This window comes from Phacochoerus africanus, chromosome 9, assembly GCF_016906955.1.
Source record: "Phacochoerus africanus isolate WHEZ1 chromosome 9, ROS_Pafr_v1, whole genome shotgun sequence".
NCBI lineage: Eukaryota > Metazoa > Chordata > Mammalia > Artiodactyla > Suidae > Phacochoerus > Phacochoerus africanus.
Window position 1 is genome coordinate 61934220 of NC_062552.1, and position 21891 is coordinate 61956110.

A 21891-nucleotide genomic window follows, 5' to 3' on the forward strand; every position below is an offset into this window, starting at 1 on the left:
AGATGAAAAACCTAAAACCCGTGAGATGGATCAAGACTATTTATGATCAATCATAAACATAAAACCCCAAACCATAAAACTTCTAGAAGAAAATGTGTTTTTTGTGAGCTTGGGGTCTAAAATCATAAACAAAAAACTTGATAAAGTGGTCTTTATCAAAACAAAAATTTCTGCTCATCAAAATATCCCAGTAAGAAAGTGAACAGACAAATCAGAGCCTATAAAAAAAAAATCACAGCATATATACCCACCAAAGGACTTGTATCCAGAATACACACAATAACCATAATAAAAAGATAATTCAATTTTAAAATTGGAAAAGACACAAAAGATATTTCACGAAAGATTAAAATAAGCATATGAAAAGTGCACACCATTAATCATTAGAGAAATTAAATTAAAATTATAGTTATTTCATACCCAATAAAATGGCTAATATAAAAAACACTGACTACAGTAAATGTTGACAAAGATATGAAGCAACTGGAACTCTCATACACCACTGATGAGAGTACAAAATGGTAAACAACTTTAGAAAACATGAAGCCAGTTTCTTAAAAAGTTATCACATAACTCAGCAATTTTCTATTCTTAGGTATTTATCCACAAAACAAAAAAAGACTTAGGAATATACATAGCAGCCTTATTCATAATTGCCCCAATTAAAACCTTGAAGTCTAATCAGTAGGAGAATGGATTAAAAAAACTGTGGTATATGTATATATTTATGTATATATATACATCAAATACTACTCAGAAATAAAGAATAATTTACTGATACATACAATATGGATGAGTCGTTAAAGTATTGTAAGTGAAAGAAGCCAGATGCAAGAGTTCATGTTACATGATTCTAATTATATAAGTCCAAAGGTAGGCAAGATAAATCTTTAGGGAGATCACAAATGATCTTTGGAGTAGGGAAGGGAGCAGGGAGAATTTGAAAGATGCACAAGAGAACTTTCTGGATTAATAGTAACGTTCTATAGCTTCTTTTGCATTATCTCACAACATGTACAATTGTTGAAACATCAATCTGAACACTTAAGATGGGTGCAATTTTTGATTTCTATCAACTTAAAGGTGAGTAGAGGATACCTATTCTAGTAGAAGCATCTGTCCCCAACCCTTTACTGACCTATTCTGTTCTCCTAAGTGTCATCTTTGGGCTTTAATCTGATTAGGGCTAGGCTCTTGACTATGGGATTTATCTTAAAGGGCACACAATCCGGCATCCCTAAAAAGTAGCATTTGGAACCTGTGAAGCAATTCTGTGGAACCAATAGTTTATTTCCATTGATTAGAGAGCAACCACTGACCATTGTAAGGCACTGACTTGCACTAATGTGTTTTTTGTTTTGTTTTCTGGCTGCGCCTAGAGCATGTGGTAGTTCCCAGGCCAGGGATCAAATCTGTGCCACAGCAATGACCCAGGCTGCTGCAATGACAATGCTAGATCCTTAACTCGCTGCACCAAGAGAACTCCTGTACTAATGTGATTTTAACATGAATAGTTTGTAAAAGACTTATTTTACTCTATTGAAAGGTAGTCAAGAATTAATGGAGTAAAATTTAATTCTTCAAAAGCAAGTACAACAACACTATTACTCTTCATTAAACTCATTCTCTGGTATTTGTTGCTGTGACCTGTAAGCTAGTCACACGATTTTTGGATACATACTATTTCCTATCCAAATCAAGTAGACACTGCTCATGCTTTCTCCTTTGTCAGAAAACTCTTCAGTATTTGCCCTAGTTATATAGAAATGAACCACAAGTCAGGGTCATATGGTAGGAATTTATTAACAAGCAACAATTTTGTTCATACCAGGAAGACCAGCAATTAGGTTATAAATGACTTAAGAGTAGGTGCAAGAACTTACAATTTTAGAGCATTCCATTAAGAATGTCTACTGCCCACACAGGCCCACATGAAGTGCTCCATAAAATCTGGTTATCATTTTATGCTGCACTTACTATGAGAAAGGATGTGACCTACAGAGGTCAGAGTACACACAGGGAGACTCCCTGCAAGAGGAAGTTGGACAATTTAGTAAGTAGTGATGTTTTTGGATAGGGTCCCTTAGAAAACTTAGGACTGTGTGTGTTTGCTCACTCCTTAGGAATCCCAGCTTTGCTGGTTGATTCCAGAGAACCAGATCCTGACTGCCCTGATTCACAATTCTAAGAAATTGCCATTTAACATGCACTGAAGTGGTTTCTAGGGCACGACTTGGTCGTTTTGCACATAGAAACCAATTTTAACCATCAGAAGAAAATCTAAAATCTATAGAAGCGGAGTTCCTGTCATGGCTCAATGGTTAATGAACCCAACTGGTATTCATGAGGATGCAGGTTCGATTCCTGGCCTCGCTCAGTGGGTTAAGGTTCTGGCGTTGCCATGAGCTGTTATGTAGGTCACAGACACAGCTCAGGTCCCTTGTTGCTGTGGCTGTGGTGTAGGCCCGCAGCTGTAGCCGTGATTTGACCCCTAGCCTCGGAACCTCCACATGCCACAGGTATGGCCCTAAAAAAGCAAAAATAAAATTTACAGAAGCAAGTTTTCATTCTAAAGAGCCTTCTGGAGAATTAGCTATCTACTATAGTTACTCATACCTTCCAAATTCCCACCCTGAAAGGAACTTGAATACTCCATGACAGAAAGCACGCAGATTGAGGAGTTCCCTGGTGGCTCAGCAAGTTAAGAATCCAGCATTTTCACTGCAGCGGCTCAGGTCACTGATGTGGTGCAGGGTCAGTCAGATGGCCAAAAAAAAAAAAAAAAAAGCGTGCAGCTTGAAAAGCAAATATCCAAACTTTTATATAGATGGAGTCAGTGAGGAGGGTTATACAGGTGCTAAATAAGGACAGTACATCTGGAAATGTTACCTTGTGCATACAAAGTCACATCATCAGCTCAAAATAAGAATGGCTTGGAAATATGAGGCTTGCTTCTAAACTCATTAATATACTACTGTGGCTCTGAAATATGAGGGAGAAAAAGGCATACTTTGGGTCCTTCTTAGAGTATCTGAGGTCAACAGCAGAAAGAGACATGTTTTGTACAGAAAAGAGTCAAAGAACTGGTAACTGAGTCTCTTAAGGCTGAGAGTCCTCTAATCAGGCTATATCATTTCAACAGATACTTTTAATAAGGTTGTTTGAACAGCAGCTAGTGTGATGAAAATATAATGTAGTAGTCAAAATGTGCCTGCAGATCTGCCACTAACTGGCTGGGTGACCTTAGGCAACACACTGGTCTCTATGTAGAATCAGGGTTGTGCTTCAGACCCCTTTGTTGACTGCTGTTCCTCCAGCATCTAGAAGAGTGCCCAACACCATGAGTGCTGACTGAAGGAACTTAGGTTTGAATCTTCATTCTGCCACTTACAAAAGGAAGACCTCAAAAAATGACCTTATTTGAGCTATTTCCTTATTTATAAAATGGAGGTGGTAACTGTCTAATGGGATTTTGAGTTTAAAATAAATGGACAGGAAACATTTAGTAAACACTACACAAATTAGTCCATAATTATCTATTATATACTAATTCTTTACATTTATTTAAAAAAGAAAACTTTCAGGGCATTTTGGTATTGTCAAAGATACCTGTGACCTACAGTCAGACAAACATGATCTCCAAGATCCACCTCCCAATCCTCAGGGGTAAGCCCCCAAAAGCCACATCTGTACAAACAACCCTGTCCCATGGCTGTCTGACTCTGGCTGCACATGTCTGGAACAGTTATAAGTTGTAAAAGTAGCCTAGAGGAACAGCAGAAGCCATTAGAATGATGTGGATGTACAGACAGCAGACAATGCCAGTTTGAGTCCAAAACGGCTTTCCAGATTCTGGATTCAATCTCATCCTGCCTTTGGGAGTCTATGATATAGCTATGCATCCTTATTTTTGGCTTAAGTTAGTACTAGTATGCTCATCATTTACAACAAATCTTTGTCTTCCCATTATTTTTTTTAATCCTCACAATAGTCCTATAAAAGAAAATGTAACATGATGGAATGAACACATGGAATCAGACAAACAAACATGATTCTGCCATAAACTGTAAATTTTGAATTAAAAGTCTATACACCTATATTTCTCATTTATAAAATAAGATAGTAATGCCTACTTTGTCTTAGGGCTTCTTAGAAAATACAAATAACATAAGTAAGGCATCTGGCAAGAACCACTCAACAAACTACAGCTATTAGTATCCTCACTTTATAGAAGGGAAAAACCATGGCTGAGAAATATTAATATTCTACCATTCCAACCACATTGGGAATGAGAACAGGAAGATCCTCTCTAACATAAAAAATCGTCAAAATAATGAAAGTTAATACCAAGAAACTTATGACTTTCAAGTGCTCTGAATTTAAGTGATTAATTGTGCATTGACTTGACATAGTTTAACCTCTCAATTCAATGATCTCTGCTCAGACTCTCTATCAATTTACTTCCAGGTAGGGTTCTCGCCCTAGCTAAGAAAATATATTGCCAGTTGATGTGAATAATATACTCAGGTTGTCAGTTTTACAGTTTTTCTAGTTTTGTGAATTTGATTTTCTCCAGGGTGGAACACTTACCAAAAAACTAAGTTGAACACTTCACATTAGACCCTTAGGAGGCACCATTCCACAAACCCCACTCAGCTAGGGCCTCTTGTGGCCCTTTCCTGAGCTTGTGAATTTGCCACATATCCGATTGTCCCTTATGACCTAGAGTACTCAGCTATTCTCCTCTTTAAACACACAAGTATCTAGATCAATAGTCTTAACCTTGCCTGCAGGTCTCAAACTGCACTGCATAATCATCAGAGTTGGGCTTCTGCCTTGAAGACAAGGCTTTTAAAAATTACTGATGCTCAGGACACAATCCAAAGCAATTAAATCATAATTTCTATGGAGTGGACTCAGGCAGAGTTTTTTTGGTTTTGTCCTTATGAAATTTCTCAGAGATTTCAATGTGTAAGATGGACAGGGCATTAAGGTGACACCCAATAAAAGTTAGTGTTAGAAAATGATATGGCCCATGTGCTGTTTTTCTTTGACCCACATTTTAAAATATTTTCAGTTAATGATCAACATTTCAAGACTGAAAGAATTCACATAAAGTTTATTTCACAGGATCCTCTCAGAACCCAGGCTAGTCTATTAAAATGTTTACCTGATTCTTAGAGACATCTGAGTTTGAGACTCCTGTTACTACTCGAAACTCCTGGGTTACTGTGGTAATAAATTCTTTTGGAATTGTTACAGCTGCTACATACCAATGGGTGATTGATTTATATACTAATTGGCTCCTCCTACTCTGAAAATGGCCCTAAACAAGCATATATATAGTTTAATTAGAGTCTGAAAACTGCTTTTCAAAAGAATCTCATATTATTTTCCCCACTACTGCTACTGCTTAGAGACAGATTAACCTTAGTTCTTTACTCCTACAGCAAGTACTATTTGATTATTTCCAGTTGGGGATTTCTGAGAATTTCATCTTGGGTGATAAGTGGAGAAACAAATTCCTTAAAATGAACCAGAAATACACCAACTTTATCCCCAAAGAAAGCTGAAAAAGTATGAAGGCATCCATACTTTTTCCTGTTTCTGAAGGAGCCAAGATTTTCCCCCAGTGCTCACTGCTTATCTTCTAAAAGTCCCATGGGTCATCCAGTTCCAAGGAAAAATGCTGAGAAACAAATGGATAGTGGCTGTTCTGTGCATTTTGTTATAAAACAAATTCTGTAACAAGTTCCAATAAATTATCCAAAATTCTTTACACTGCAAATTCATTAGAACAAATAACTAGACCAGCAACTGCAAATTACTTGGCCACTATTTATCCAAATGATACTGAACCATTTACTCTCAACTATCACATGTGATAGTCTTCTCATGATACTGTCCCAATCACCAAGATGGGGAGAGCTATTCTTCTATCCATCACTAATTTCTTTGATGAGGCAAAACAGAGCTACATTAGCTGCAAACTCTGTAACAGCAAATTAAAGAGTAGAAATAGTATACAGTATTCCTCTAACAGTAGCAGTGACAGGTGTTTATAGTCTTTGATACAGTTTTAAAGTACAACATTATAGATAAGAACCATGTTTCCTGGTGCTGAATGCTAGATCATTCTGAGACCATACTAAGACAATATGATACAAAGAGGTAGTATGATGTTGATCAAAAGAAGAAAGCTTAAGTCTCAGAAGAAATTGTGAAATCTTGGGCAAGTTACTTGAGACTTCTTTTTTTAAAAGAGCAATTACTATTTCCACTTGCTTTAGACAATACAAATTAAAGTGCTTTGAAGATATGAGTAATAAATGAACTTTCATAATCATAGATCCAAACAAGACCAAATTAAATTGTCCTATAATCTAGACTTGACTAGAATATCCATGACAAAGATCTCAACTTTGGGGACCTTCTTTAAGACAATTCTCCCTCCACCCTTGTGGGAGATATCAGCTTCTAAGACCAAGCTAAATGGAAGAAATGTGACAGGAGTTTTAAGGTTGATAATGACTTTTCAAATATTTTATCTTTAAAAATTAACAAAGACCTACTGAGCATCTACTATCACTGTTACAACACAACGAGCAATCTAAACTCAATTTTCAAGACACAGAAATGGGAAAGCTTCCAGAAAATGCTCTGAAGGCTTCATTAACCAAGTTAATTGTTGGGAATAGTCTCATTCACAGTTCCCTGCAAAGAAACTGAACCAAATCTTGACATTTTATGTTAAGTAGGAACAGTGAATAAGGCACATAATACAGGTGACTGTTAGGCCACCAATGTCTTTTCTTTTTTTTTTCTTTTTTAAACTATAAAAATAAACATAAGTAACTAATGGAATAACAAAATAAAAGTTTATTTTATTAGAATTAGGAATGTTCTTTCCCTCTGGGCAACCTGAACAGTCCAGTTACAATGAAAATCTAAGAACAGTTATTTCCATAGCACAGGGTGCTCTATGCACAAAATTACAGGGTTAGGAGCATTTAATCAATTTACCGATCTGATTGTCTCACCAACCCGCCCCCTCCCATCCCCCAAGTGCTCTATACCGGGATTTGTAGCTAAAAGATTTTGTTACATCAAGTCCTTTTCTCTCTTATACTAAATTTCAGCTCCTAATCATGGTTGAACCACATGTTACACTGCAGATTCAACCATTTCAAATCAAGTTAGTCAGTTTGGGATCTATTATATATGTGTGTATGTATACACATGTGTATTTAATATATTTATTTAAACACACATAAAACACATACAAACTGGGTTGCAGCAGATTACACAGAATTTAGAGTCTGATGATACTATATGCTACTCAAATTTTACCACTGTGGTATCCTGCACTTTGGATCAACATTATATCGTAAATCACTTAAAATCCATCTACTGCTCAATAAATTGTTCAAATGAAGCATGCACTTTTCAGAAGACAATAGAATTGCCCTCAAGAAGACAGGGAGACCCTGGTGCTGACCATGAATAGAGCCCTCTGACAGAAAGACTAAGGTAGGTGAAATAGGGAAGCTGTCATACAATATGGCTTGCCTATCCCAGCTGGGGCCACTGAAGTTACTAACATTGAAAGAAATTAATTCTGGGAATTCTATCAAATATGGAGATAGCAGGTAAAAGCTTGGAAGTTCTAAAGGCCAGTTCACCTTTATCCATACAAATTAGAGAATGCACCCTCAGGTAATATGCCAACACTGGAACTACAAAGCAGCTCTAAAAAGCACTGTTCTTCCACGGGTGGGGGCTGATATTATGAATTGCACACATTGGTTGTGGATACTTGTTTTAAGGGGACCATGTAAAGAGGATTTATGACACTCAAACCTACATACTGCAATTAATTGGTAAGATTTTTTAAAACACCACACATACACAAAACATTTTAAGGGAATCACATAAATCTAGATAGAAACTCTGGCTGCTTTTCAAAGTTATGAGGGGAAGGACTTACTCAAACTTTCTTAAAAAAAAAAATTCCTTAGTTTTGATAATTGTCTTTTAAGATTGATGCAGTCATTTAAAATAAAGTCAAATGGATGACAGGGAAAGGAAAAGAGAAGAGAATGTGAGAGCAGACAGTGAGTTCAGATTTGCACCTGAGGTGGCAAGGAAGGGGAGAATAAAAGGTACAGGTAATGTTGATCCTAAAGCGACAAGTGATTTAAGGAAGCAGCATAATATACTCTGCAAATATTCACTGATTTTTGATGGGAAAAGAACAGTTGCAAGTACATCTCATGTAACCACCTTTTCTAAAAGGAAAAGTAGGGTTGATTTAGCAAAGCCTAACTTAGGCAAATGGCCAGAGGAAAGTGAACCTACTTTCCAATGGAGTAGTAAGATGTACAATGCAAGAGCAGGCAAAGCTGCCTCACAAACAGTAAACACTCCCTAGGCACATTTTGGAAGACAAAGAGGTCCTTCAGCCAAAATTGGTATTTAGCACTGAGACCTCTTAATCTAGTTGCCTAGTTCACTCTGTGCTCCTGTATAAAACTGACAGATTTAGGGACAATGACCTGTTGAAAAATACCACAGCCAGAATGGCCTGAACAGATATGTAGTTAATAAAACCACCACCATCCTTTACTTTTAACATAGCTCTTAGTAGAAATTTCATAAAAATGGACATCACAGCTAAAATGCATTATTAATTCTCCTATCTGCTGACAATAGAAAAGAAGCAAACTCAGTGATTTCTATTTAAATGCACTAGATGGGAACATCAAGTTCTGGGGGTGTTTACCTTCAAACTGAACCCACAGCAACACACACAAGCAATTTCAGTATCTGCCATTTGTAATTCACAACCTGAAACTAAGTGAATGGCTATTTATTTATATTTAAAGCAAAAACATTCTATTTGACACCTAACGTAAAGAAGGGGTAAGAGAAGAGCCATAATTAAAATCTTAAAAGGCTCAAAGCAGCAATCAAGGGGAAAAATTTTTTTGAAATGTTTCCTCTGGATGTGATAGGAAGCCTAGGAAGCCTTCAGCTGTGTGTATGACACGGGCACACAAAGGCTTACATAGATGCATGAAGCCATGGAGAGGGATGAGGTTGGGGACAGCGTCCTTCTGGAATTGCAGCAACAAAGCTCCCTGTTGCAACCCTTATCAGGCCACGGCATTTAGTTAGAGCTTGATGCCCCTGTCCCCGACCAGGAGCTGGGAATTCAGGGCATGACACCATGCCTAGCAACAGACACATCGAAACTCGAGAGGGCAAAGTAATCTCAGGAAAGGGAACTCAAAGAGCTCTAGTTAGGTCTTCCAGAGGTGCTAAACCAACACGCCTTTTATCCCAACCCTCAACCCTGGAAAGAAAAAGCAAACTGAAAGAAAAATGCACAGCAAATAGACATAATCTTGAAGATTTTTAAAGAATAAATATTTTTGTAATTAAACATTATGCAAACACGTGCCACGCTTGCTTTGTCCATGCATATGCGCTATATACAATTTTGAAAAATACTGTGTTGTCCTCTTGTTTTAAAAGTCATATACAAAGTTTTTTTGTGGTTTTTTTTTGTTTGTTTAATTCCTCTTTCTGTCTACCCTCTTCCCCAACCCAAGAATTTTCTTTACAAGGAACTAATCATCATTTACTCATGACCTTGGGGTATGAGAGAGAGACAATCTGTGTGTGTGGGTGTATTTGTATGTGTAGGGAGGAAGGGGAAGAGGTCCTTTACCAAAGTACAACAAAATGGCTGGTTTGGACATGAAAAGCAGTGTCAAGGAGCTGTTTTAAATTTTAACTGTACTACACTCAGGAAAAAGAAAAAGAAAAAGAAGAGTCAGCTTTGAGAATGAAGCTACGTTACAAGTTAAAGTTGGAGGGCTTTTAGTGTGTCTGTCACACTTTTGTTGGCGGCCTAGAATACTGTTGTACAATGGTTTATCTACCTTTTTTTTTATTATTACAATATAATTTACTTTAACTTTCCGTTAACAAAACAGAATTCTGGTACTACAGACCAGCGGTGTCAGAATAGGCTTAGTGCCTCCTTGTTTGTGTTTGCTTTGTTTTGTTTGTTTTAATTGCATGAGCACTCTAGATGGTAAAGTTTTCAGAGTTCATTTTATGCAGGGCCATTTCTCAGTCCTCAATGTACTCCCACAGATCTTTTTCATAGCCTTCATGCACATGCTGTAACAAAACCCTTCGTCGACTCTCACAGTATCTGTAATCAAAGAGAAAAAAAACTTGTCAGCCTCCAATAATTTTTTAAAAAGAGGCGTTTACTTATCTTTTTAAGGTTCCCTACAGTATACCCAGACTTGGAACCAAACATGTATTTTTATTTATTTTTTGGCCACATCCACGGCATATCGGTTCAGAGGCCAGGGGATCAAATCTGAAACCTATGCCCCAACTGTGGCAATGTCAGATCCTTAACCCACTGCACCAGGCCGGGGATTGAACCAACAGCACTGCAGAGACAATGCAGACTCCTTAACCCACTGTGCCACAGCAGGAACCCCACAAATACTTTTTTTTGGCTGCCCTGTGACATATGGAGTTCTTGGGCCAGGGATCAGATCCAAGCCGCAGTTGTGACCTACAGCAGAGCACTGGCAATGCCAGAGCTTGTAACCTACTGTATTGGGCCAGGGATCGAACCTGCATCCCAAAGCTGCAGAGACACTGCTGATCCCACTGTGCCACAGAGGGAACGTCACACTTGTTTTTAATAGGCACATTTTCAGGTCTAGATATAAAGATATGAATATGTCTAATTTTATTTACTTATTTATTTTTGTCTTTTTGCCTTTTCTAGGGCCGCTCCTGCGGCATATGGAGGTTCCCAGGCTAGGGGTCGAATCAGAGCTGTAGCTGTCAGCCTATACCACAGCCACAGCAACTTGGGATCTGAGCCGCATCTGCAACCTACACCACAGCTCACAGCAACGCCAGATCCTTAACCCACTGAGCAAGGCTAGGGATGGAACCCGCAACCTCACTGTTCCTAGTTGGATTCGTTAACCACTAAGCCACGACGGGAACTCCCGAATATTTCTAATTTTAAAAAGATGTTTTTCAAAAGTCAAAGTTACCAGTTTTGGGAATTAATTCTAGAGCAATAAAATAAAGGCCTTAGAAATCATCTGATTTAATCATGTCATTCTATAGGTAAGGAAACAGTTTTAGGAAGAAGTAATTTCAAGGGTTATCTATCTGTACCTGTAAAATCTCAAGGTACTATTAAACACAACATGGTAGCTATAGTTGGCTAAGGGAAGTGAAAATGTTACTTAGCACTAAATCTCCAAGCCTTCCAAAATTTCCAAAAAGTTTCTACTACTATTAAAAAAATATTTGTATCCACCAGAAAACAGCTTTGGGAGAAAGAGCTCCATGTTGAGAAAGCAAACATTTTGTATTCTTAGCTTAAGAGGTGGCATATCTTGAAGCATCACCTATCCCTAGGACAAAGTAAATTGCATCTTAGAAAAAGATAAATCTTAGAAAATCTCTTTGAAAAGATTTTTACAAGTCTGGGTAGCTCACGTGTCAATACCCATGATTCACAGGATCCTTATGCCAGGGCAAGAATCCTAATCTCACCCCTCATACTTGTCCTTTTGGGGTTCCTTCTTCCTTTCAGGGCAGTAACTGTATAAAGTTGTATGAAAGATGCAGAGTCAGCTAATGGGGTAAATAGCTCATTTTTGCCCTATGCTTGACTAGCATCATCTGGGATTTGCTGCCCAAAAGACAGAAGCAATCTGTGAAAACATGGCAGCAGCTCAGTTATATGCTAAAGACAAGTTTCACCATAATCTAACTTCACCACTAAGGCATACCAGACCACCAGTGGCGGACATTTTTGCTCAACAACTAATGAAAAAAAACCTCACCTGTACTTATCTTGTACTTTCTGCTTTATATCCTGCAGAGAGTCTTGGGAAATATCTCGTTCAAGGTAGCCCGAGAGCACCTCTGTGGCATTCTCTAGATCTGCTTGGTTATTCTGCAAAAGGAAGAAGAATATGTAATAAATTTTGCCTTCAAAAATAAAAGACATCTTAGCTGATTCCTTGATAAGACTGCTCTCACCACTGACTTCTGTGGGTGTTTAACTGTACCTGTAAAGCCTTTCATTACTTTCACCTCTTACAATTTGATCTCTCTTTTCCAGAACAAATTCTTTAAATATTAAAAGACTAAAGATTTATCCACTGCATCTGGAAGAATATCAAAGACAATTTGAAAGGACTTAAAAAGATTTTTGAGAATCTTCTAGTTCTGAAAACTGCTATTTGCTAAAGTTTGAGGGAAAAAAAAGAAATCCATTATCCTTCATATCTAGCTAGATTCTACTGTTTTCTAAAAAAATGGAATATAGCTGCTTTACAACATCATGTCATTTTTAGGTATATAGCAAAGTGATTCAGCTACACATATATTTACTCTTTTTCAGATTCTTTTCCCATACAGATTATTACAGAATATTGAGTTTCTTATGCTACACATCTTGTCCTTGGTGGTTATCTATTTCATTTTATTTTTAAAAAATTTTATTGGAGTATAGTTGACTTGTGGTACTGGATATCTTTGGGGGAGGGGCATGGCCAGGGCATGTGGAAATTCCTGAGCCAAGGATCAAACCCATGCCATAGCTGCAACCCAAGCCACAGCAGTGACAATGGTGGATCCCTAACCCACTGCACCACTAAGGAACTCCTGGTTATCTACTTTATAGTTACTTCTAAAAGAATACTACATGGAAGATTAAAATTTTGCTATCCTTTACTACTATGGCTAATTCTGAACATTTACCCATCGAAATTCTCATCTGCTAGTCACTGTCACTATCTAAGCCACCTATCAACATCAATGTTGCACGCATCAATTTTAAATGGGCAGGTGGGGCGAAATCCTGTGAAATTGGATTGTGATGATCATTATACAACTACAGATGTGATAAATTCATTTGAGTAATAAAAAAATTAAAATTAAATTAAAAAATTTTAAATGGGCATCTCTACTTGAAAAAACTTTACTGCTAAAAATCCCCTTTCAGTCATTACCTCTCCACAAAAGGTAAGCACCGCATTAACTTCTAATGCCATCCATATATTTTGCTTTCATAAAGACTTTTGAAAGAGCTTATGATGTTATATTAGCATGATACAGGGACTGTCTCACTTACATCTCTTAACATTTCTAGAAAAGTACTATCCCCATTTAAAAACAGAGCTATAGAAGAGGTTAAGTGTTTTGTTCCAAGTCAGCAGAGCTAAAAAGTGATAAATTGCAAATTCAAGGCTCATTCAAGAGCCTGCAAACTTAAAAGCTAGCTGGCTAAACCATACCAATTTGAGTATAGATTGTAGCAAGAAATCTAAATTTCTTCTACCAAACTCTAAACTTTTTTTCTTCTTCTTTTCAGGGCCACATCTGCAGCATATAGAAGTGACCAGGCTAGTGGTTGAAATGGAGCTGCAAGTGCCAGGCTACAAGACAGCCACAACAATGCAGGATCTGAGCTACATCTGCAACCTACACAGCAGCAATGCCGAATCTTTAATTCACTGAGCAATGCCAGGGATTGAACCCATATCCTCACAGATATTAGTCAGGTCTTAACCTATTGAGTCACAATGGAACCTCCTAAACACTAAACTTTTAATCCACATGGGCAGACAGGAACCTTTAAAACCCTGTATATCTTATCTTTGAAAGATCTAGTAGTCCTATGACACACAGGTGGGTTTTCTCCCCCACTCAGTAACTATTCCTACCTCAAAGATAATGGACTGGTTATTCTTTTTGAGGTAGAAAGCGAAGACATAAGTGTACATGAGTGTGGCACGACACTGGCAGAGGACATCAACTGCTTTCTTCAGGAACTGCACCTCAATCCAGGACATGTTGTGCTGCTGCATCTCCTCCATTTTCTGCTTCACCTGAGCATAGAGTTTGTGCTCAAAGCGTAGACTCTGCATGTGGTTCATATAGCGATTACAGTAGAACAGGTACCTCTGCAGGGCTGCCCTTGATCGCTGTCCCATTAAGAAAAATTAAGGTCACATAATTACATCAAATATATATACACAAAGGCTGACATTTTACTGATGAAACAGTATAGGAAGTCAGGCTAAAATCAGGAACAAAGAGACATTTAGTGTTACCATTGTTATTTAATGTTTTGAACGTCCTATAGTTTTACTTTCTAATACGGCAGCCATTAGTTACATGTGGCTATTTAAATTTTTAAAAAAATTCAGTTTCTCGTATTTGAACAGCCATACTCTGGTCAGTGGCGACCAAACTGAAGAGTGGTAATGAAGAACATTTCCGTCATCACTGGATAATATTCTACTGGATAGCTTTGTTCTGCCATATGCAATACGGTATAAATAAAACAAGCAAGTAGCATCCATATTTTAAAGTAGAAAATAAAAATGTATCTCGTAACTTTTATAGTTGGTTAAAATCAGGACCCACAAATTGGATGTGACTCTAAGTCATTTTGTCTTATAGAATTTTCCACATTCTGGCTTTTGCTGATTGCTACTCCCTGGTTTCATTTATTAAGTTCTCTGTCCCTGTTATTTCCTGAAATTGAGGTTAATTCTATGTACCTGAATTAATTCAATTTGGGGAGGGAGGTGGAAACATCACAGAACACAGTGGTACTGTATAGTTTCTAGACTTAGGAATAAAGTTAACTTGCAAAAGTGCCATGCCTACTCCTTTAGGTCTACGGCTGATTCAGCATTATGAGAGCAGGGACAAAACTGAGTGGTTCTAACAAAAGACTACATAGTCTGCAAAGCTGAAATTTTTCACAGAAGTGTACTGACTCCTGGTCTAGAGGGTAAGAAAACTCAAACGTTCACCACTGGGAGCACCGTGGCACACAAGAATATTAAGTCAACAACTTTCCACAACAAATGTAGGTACACCTTACCAAGGCACTCAAAGTACCATCTATATTCCTTCTGTACTGGGTGTCAACCTTCTAGTACTTTTTAAGAACTACAACTCCTAGAAAACACTAAGCCAAAGTATGGAAGTGGGGAAGTGAAGAAAGAACAGATTAGACAGATGTGCAACGATATCTCCATTATGGGAGGTATGGCTCCCACTAAATAAACAAACAAAGGTACTTGTATGAAATCTTTCCTTGTACCACCACAGGATCAAAAGATTCTAGTTTAGTCCAATAGAAATGAGCTAGAAAAATATTCTAGCACCTACAATCTAGATATTAGAAGGGCCTAGAAGCTACACCCAATACTCCACACTTTCTGTGGATGTCAATAAAGGAAGGATTCTACCAGTACCCAAATGCAAACCAGGTAAGGCCAAGGATAACCCATACAGATTTTTTTGGTTAGCCATATTATGGCTAGATATAGACTACCCTTTATTCAGGATAAGTAAGAACTGAAAAGACCACCACGGTAATTAGGAAAAACAATGCAGAATAAGAGAAAAAGAACATTTCTCTATGGACTAAAAAAAAAAATTTATCCATGAGGACACAGGTTGGATACCTGGCTTTGATCAGTGGGTTAAGGATCTGGCATTGCTGTGAGCTGTGGTGTAGGTTGCAGGCAAAGCTTGGATCCCACATTGTTGTGGCTGTGGTGTAGGCCGGCAGGTGCAGCTCTGATTCAACCCCTAGCCTGGGAACTTCCATATGTCGAGGGTGCAGCCCAAAAAGGACAAAAAAAAAAAAAAGAGAGACAGAGAGAGAAAAAAATACAACCACAGAATCTTATCCAAATGGGAGGTGGAAAAAGTATGACTGTCATTGCCAAGTTTTTTATACCAAGATGACATGGGCTGATGTTTCTTAAATTGGAATCTGATACCAGATGGGACTGGAAAAGAGGAACCAAATGATCTGGTTTAAAGACACCATGGAATTTTTAAATATTAAAAATCTGACAATAACCTAAAGGCAACATAAACACTCTGGACCATCTGAATAAACTTATGAGAATACTCTCAGGTCTTAAATTTATGGGGTTTTCTTCCTTTTTTTTTTTTTTTTTTAAGGGCCACACCGGAAGCATATGGAGGTTCCCAGGTTAGGGGTTGAATCGGAGCTGTAGCCACCAGCCTACACCACAGCAATGCCAGATCCGAGACGCATCTGCAACCTACACCACAGCTCACGGCAACGACGGATCCTTAACCCACTGAGCAAAGCCAGGGATCTAATTCGCAACCTCATGGTTCCCAGTTGGATTTGTTTCCGCTGCATCATGACAGGAACTCCCTTAACATTTGTGAAATGGCTAAAATTGGCATTAAGCTGAATTATCTTAACTGTACCAGAGTTGAGAAAGAGAATAATAAGTGATGAGGGAATTCATCAATAATAAATTCTGGAGTTCCCACTATGGCACAGCAGATAAGAATCTGACTAGGAACCATGAGGTTGTGGGGCCAATCCCTGGCCTCGCTCAGTGGGTTAAGGATCCGTCATTGCTGTGAGCTGTGGTGTAGGTCACAGACGCGGCTCGGATCTGGCGTTGCAGTGGCTCTGGTGTAGGCTGGTTCAACAGCTCCAATTAGACCCCTAGCCTGGGAACCTCCATATGCCGAGGGTGCGACCCTAAAAAGAGAAAAAAATAAATTCTGACCAAATTAAACTTAATGCACTGCAGGAATGAAGACGCAATAGTTGAGATATTGAAAACTGGTGGGAAGCATGTTACCACACAGCAATTAGTAGTATGGTAACACTGAATTTAAAACACCTGAACTTTTTTTTTTTTTTTAATAGGGCCACACCCACAGCATATGGAGGCTTCCAGGCTAGGGGATGAATCAGAGCTACAGCTGCTGGCCTACACCACAACTCACAGCAACTTGGATCCTTAACCGACTGAGCGAGGCCACGGATCAAACCCATCATCCCACCGTTACTAGTTGGATTCATTTCCACTGCGCCACAATGGGAACTCCCTAAAACACCCAATCTTAAAACAATCTATCAACAGCAATTTAATCAGCAAACAACTTATCCATCAAATTAGTCTTGAATCTCACTGGTTTTGTAGTTTTCGTGGTATGGCTGTAGAGTTGCATGAAAGTTTACAGCTACGGATTGAAATGATTTAAATTAACCTAAAACAAACTGAATTAAATACAATGATTTTATTTTTATTGAATGGAAAGAATTTTAGAGGAAGGTAATGCAATACTTTAAAAGACACAGTTTCAGAGATCTCAATTTCTTCATTTGTTAAAAGAGGAGGAAACCTTAGTAGTTGATCTGTAAGGTCCCTTTTACCTTTAAAATATTTTGTTTCTCTAGAAGTAAAAATAAATAATCTTAGTAGAGGGTGAAAACTACTGTCCCTAATTGTCATTTTATTTGCAGAACCATAAAAAAGAGACTCTGATAGTACCAGGCTCACAATTCAGATATGTTTTTGATTTTAAAACACAGATGTAATTACATCTATACATACAGAATAATAATAACAATCAGAAAACAAATAAATAATTGTGATATGTTGACTGTGTTAAAAAAAGTTTACAGCTGGCTTTATTTCTTCATTCTTTTTAGGGCCACAACCTCAACATACGCAAGTTCCCAGGCTGGGGGTTGAATCAGAAGTAGCTGCCAGTCTATGCCACAGCCACACCAATGCCAGATCCAAGCTGCATCTGCAATCTATGCTGCAGCTTGTGACAACACAGGACCCTTAACCCACTGAGCAAAGCCAGGGATCAAACCCGCATCCTCAAGGATACTGGTCAGGTTCTTCTTTTCTGTTTTTGGTCTTTTTAGGGCCACACCCACAGCATATGGAGGTTCCCAGGCTAGGGGTCAAATCAGAGCTGTAGCCACTGGCCTACACCACAGCCACAGCAATGCCAGATTCTTAACCTACTGAGGCGGCCAGGGATAGAACCTGCATCCTCATGGATGCTAGTCAGATTCATTTCTGCTGAGCCACAATGGGAACTCCACTAGTCAGGTTTTTAATCCACTGAGACAAAATGGGAACTCCTATGGCTGGTTTTATGTTTAAATATATTTAAATAATATTATAATAAATATAATTAAATCAATAATGGAATTGGGGGGGGTCCCCTTTAAGAGGACCATAAATATTGTGAAAGTGTGAAATACGACAGCCCAGGTTATATAAATATATTCCTTTGTATTTATGATAATTTAAATTATAAATAAATTTAAAAGGAACATTTAAAAAGTGAAACAATAACAAATAGGTTATGTTTCTGGATTGTATCCTGGCAAGACAAATCACTCAAAAAGATTTGGGGGGGGGGGAGTTCCCATCGTGGCGCAATGGTTAACGAATCTGACTAGGAACCATGAGGTTGCAGGTTCGGTCCCTGCCCTTGCTCAGTGGGTTGACGATCCGGCGTTGCCGTGAGCTGTGGTGTAGGTTGCAGATTAGGATCCCGAGTTGCTGTGGCTCTGGCGTAGGCCGGTGGCTACAGCTCCGATTTGACCCCTAGCCTGGGAACCTCCATATGCCGCGGGAGCGGCCCAAGAAATAGCAAAGAGACAAAAAAAAAAGATTTTGGGGGGGGACAACTTGGGGATTTCAATACAAACAGATGAATATAAGGAATGATTAAATTCCTGGCTTCTGTAATTATGACAGAATTAACACTAAGAACTTAGTGTTATTGAATATAACCACACCTAGTGTTTGAATCCCTTCTACTATAATAGCGGCATATTTCCTTATCCAGTAACAGAGAAATCCCCACCTCCTGAGACAGTTCATTCTAAATCAGTTCACCTATAACCATCAGTGCTTCCTGATGAGCTACAAGGTAATTAATTAATTAAAAAGATGTAAGACTGCATATAAATAGCAGTGCCATTTAACAAATACTGTGCTCCAGTGTTCCTGCTAGAGAGGGAAAATCTTGACACTAAGACCACTGAAACCTGAAAGTGTTCTACATGACTTAATTAATTTAAAAAATGCAGACAAACCTATAAAGAGGAATGCTCTTGATACACATTTTACATAAGATGCCCTTTCTATATGTACACAGATAAACAAAATTTACTGGAGTGCCTTTCAACAAATCTTTCAGAATTGAACACTTCCACTAAATTATTCCCTAATCAACCTATTATAATGCACGTTCCTGTTCAACTGTTAGCTGAAAATAAATGTACTTACCTCTTGTGCGTCTCTTGCTGCCTTTGCATCATCCTCATTATAGCGGTTACAGTTGTACCTTGAAATAAGTGAAGAGGATTCCATAAAGCCACAAATCAATGAAAAGGGAACAAATCAGAGAATTTAGCTGGCTTTATCTAGAACCAATAATCAGATAAACAGGTGCAAAAAAACACCTAGTATTTGAATCCTTTCCATAAGAGTGTAGCAGTTCTCTACTAGTAATAGGCAATTCCCCACCTCCTGAGGTAGTCCATTCAAATCGACTTACCAATAATCATTAGAAAACAGTTATTTACTCAGCTTATCTTCACTTTTATACACTAAAGAGAATCAGTAGCATGCTATTACGGTTTACACAAATCACTGAAAACTTAATAACATACAAAATGAGGACCAAGGGGAAATCCATCCAGATAAGTCGGGTTAGAGGGAAGATGTAAGACTAGCACTTCCCTTGCTCTGAATATTCCCCCCTTTCTTTCCTGGAGGCCTACATTATGGGAGCAGCTGAAGTTTACAGAGAACTTATTATATACCATCCACTCACTAAGGATTTTAACCGTCCTATCACATTTAATCCTCTCAATCACCTTATCAAATATGTTTTTATTATCCTCATCAAACAGATGAGGCATCAGGTTTTGAGAAGATAACCAACTTACAGTCACAAAACTAGAGGTTCAGAGATGGAAATTAAACTTAATCTGCCAACTGAGGCTCATGCTCTTAACTAGTGAGTTCATGTCTTCAGAATCTTCCAACAGTCATCTTTTTAGAAGCAAAGGAGGAATTTTGAATTTAAATCTTGTTAAACTGGATTGATTATTCCAGTTATCAGGATTATAATGATTTATGTATCAATATACCTCTTTGATGTTACCCCAAAATACATATAAGATTCTTGCATTAGTATAAGAAAATCATCAATACAACCAAGAAAAACAGTATACAGTTTAAGTGAAATAAAAAGAGATGAGGACAACACCTTTCAGCAAACCTTTAAAGCATTCCACTAGGAAGACACAAATCTATTATTAATACTGCAAGAAACGGTCAGTTAATCCTGAATGTTCCTGTCTATATTCATAACCTAGGCCACAAACCTCTCAGTCCATGCTGAAATCTACAAAACACTTGCGTTTACACCATCCAAAAAATACCATTTGATTCTGAAGTTTCACATAAGAGAAAAACTAAGTTATGTGGTTCATATGCAGTTTGTAGAGTCAATCAGAGACTTTGGAAATTTGGGATTACATTCTCTGCTCCCAATCTTTGGTACCTTTCTATTTTCTACAAGTACTCAGAAATGGCTCACTGATCTCACCTTCAAGATTTTAAAAGTAACCCAGACCACATTCATTGGAGTCAGGAGATTTATTAATTTTTCCCTAGATTGGTTTATAATCCTCACCTAACCAAAAATTACTCAACTTAGCCCAAAGGTTGCCTCTCCTTGCCCTCTAATAGTCAACTGTTAATATCTCTTCTACCTGTATGATAACAGCCTTAAAAGCTTTCCTTTTGATATTTTAAGCCTCAATTCATTCTGGGCTTTACTCTGCAAAGATCATTAAGAATTTTAAGGCCAAGAAAGCAAGTAAGATCAATCCATCTATACTTATATAACCAGAATTTTGAGGATTCTGAGGCACTTTCAGATTTAAACAAGAAAGCATAGGATGATTCATTTGCAGTGTTAATTCTAAAGGCAAGACACAGGCAACATTTTTGATACCCCTGGTCCAGGCCATTTTCACTCTTTTGTATCCAGCCTTTGTTTTTTACCCTTTTTAGTTTTCGATACAGCACATTTAAAATTTGAGTTGTGATCAGAGATTTCCTTAAAAACATATCAAAAGTCTCTTTCATAACTCTTCTTCCCCATTCCCTCTCCTCTTCACTAGGCTTGTTTAAATACAGACAAGTGAATTTAGTTCCTCTGAACACTCTAATCTTTCAGTTAGCCATCCTAAAAGCTACAGTACCTAAACCCTAAACACCTTTCTTCGGCTGACAGCAGTAAAATCACATGCTTTATTTCCACTTGTCCAATTAGTTTTTACTCAGTTTAGAATTAATACAAGTATTCCCTCTTACTATTCCGCTAATGAAACAAATGAAAATTCCAATGAAACTAAAAGGGAAGACTTGCCATTGTCTTAGATTCAGATCCTCATCTTGTTTTGAACTTGCAATTTCTTCCCTCCCATCCACTCTCTACAAAGCAGCCACATGTATTTTACTGTCTTTACATACATGTTGAGACAATATATGTGAAGCACATAATACAGAGCCTTCCTCCTCATCTAAACTACAGATCCAATCTTGCCATTCCCAGTTAAAATCCTTCTAATAATGTCCGGAATACTTTAGGTCCCAGTCTACTTTTTTCCCCCATTCCCCACAACTTAAGAAGGGCCACAAACTCAAACACCAAGAAGAGACAGAAAGTAACACAAATTAATGAAATAAGCAATCTGCACATTACAACACATCAAAGTATTTTCACTTTTACCAAGAGATATACTAGCTCCTATTTATCTCATTTTGAGAAAAATGTATCAAGGCATCTGCAGTCTAACCTGCATTTCCCCCAAACAGATTAGAAACATGCATGGGACAGATAAGAATTACTACCAAATGTGACTGGTGCCATCATGATACATGAAAATGTCAATAAGCTTCAGTCTTTGAGAAA

The 21891-nt window shown here is 37.9% G+C and overlaps 1 protein-coding gene across 2 annotated transcripts in view; it reads right to left on the bottom strand.

The window, feature by feature from the left end:
• Positions 1-6859: 6859 nt before the first annotated feature.
• Positions 6860-21891, bottom strand: part of ARIH1 (ariadne RBR E3 ubiquitin protein ligase 1) — a 116794-nt gene continuing 101762 nt past the window's right edge. For both annotated transcript variants that reach the window (XM_047797307.1, XM_047797308.1), the window contains 4 exons: positions 19188-19245; positions 13791-14051; positions 11904-12016; positions 6860-10225 (listed from right to left, as the gene is read on the bottom strand). In XM_047797307.1, coding sequence (XP_047653263.1) covers positions 10141-10225; positions 11904-12016; positions 13791-14051; positions 19188-19245 — 517 coding nt within the window. In that variant the 3' untranslated portion in view covers positions 6860-10140. The remainder of the gene's footprint in view (positions 10226-11903; positions 12017-13790; positions 14052-19187; positions 19246-21891) is intronic.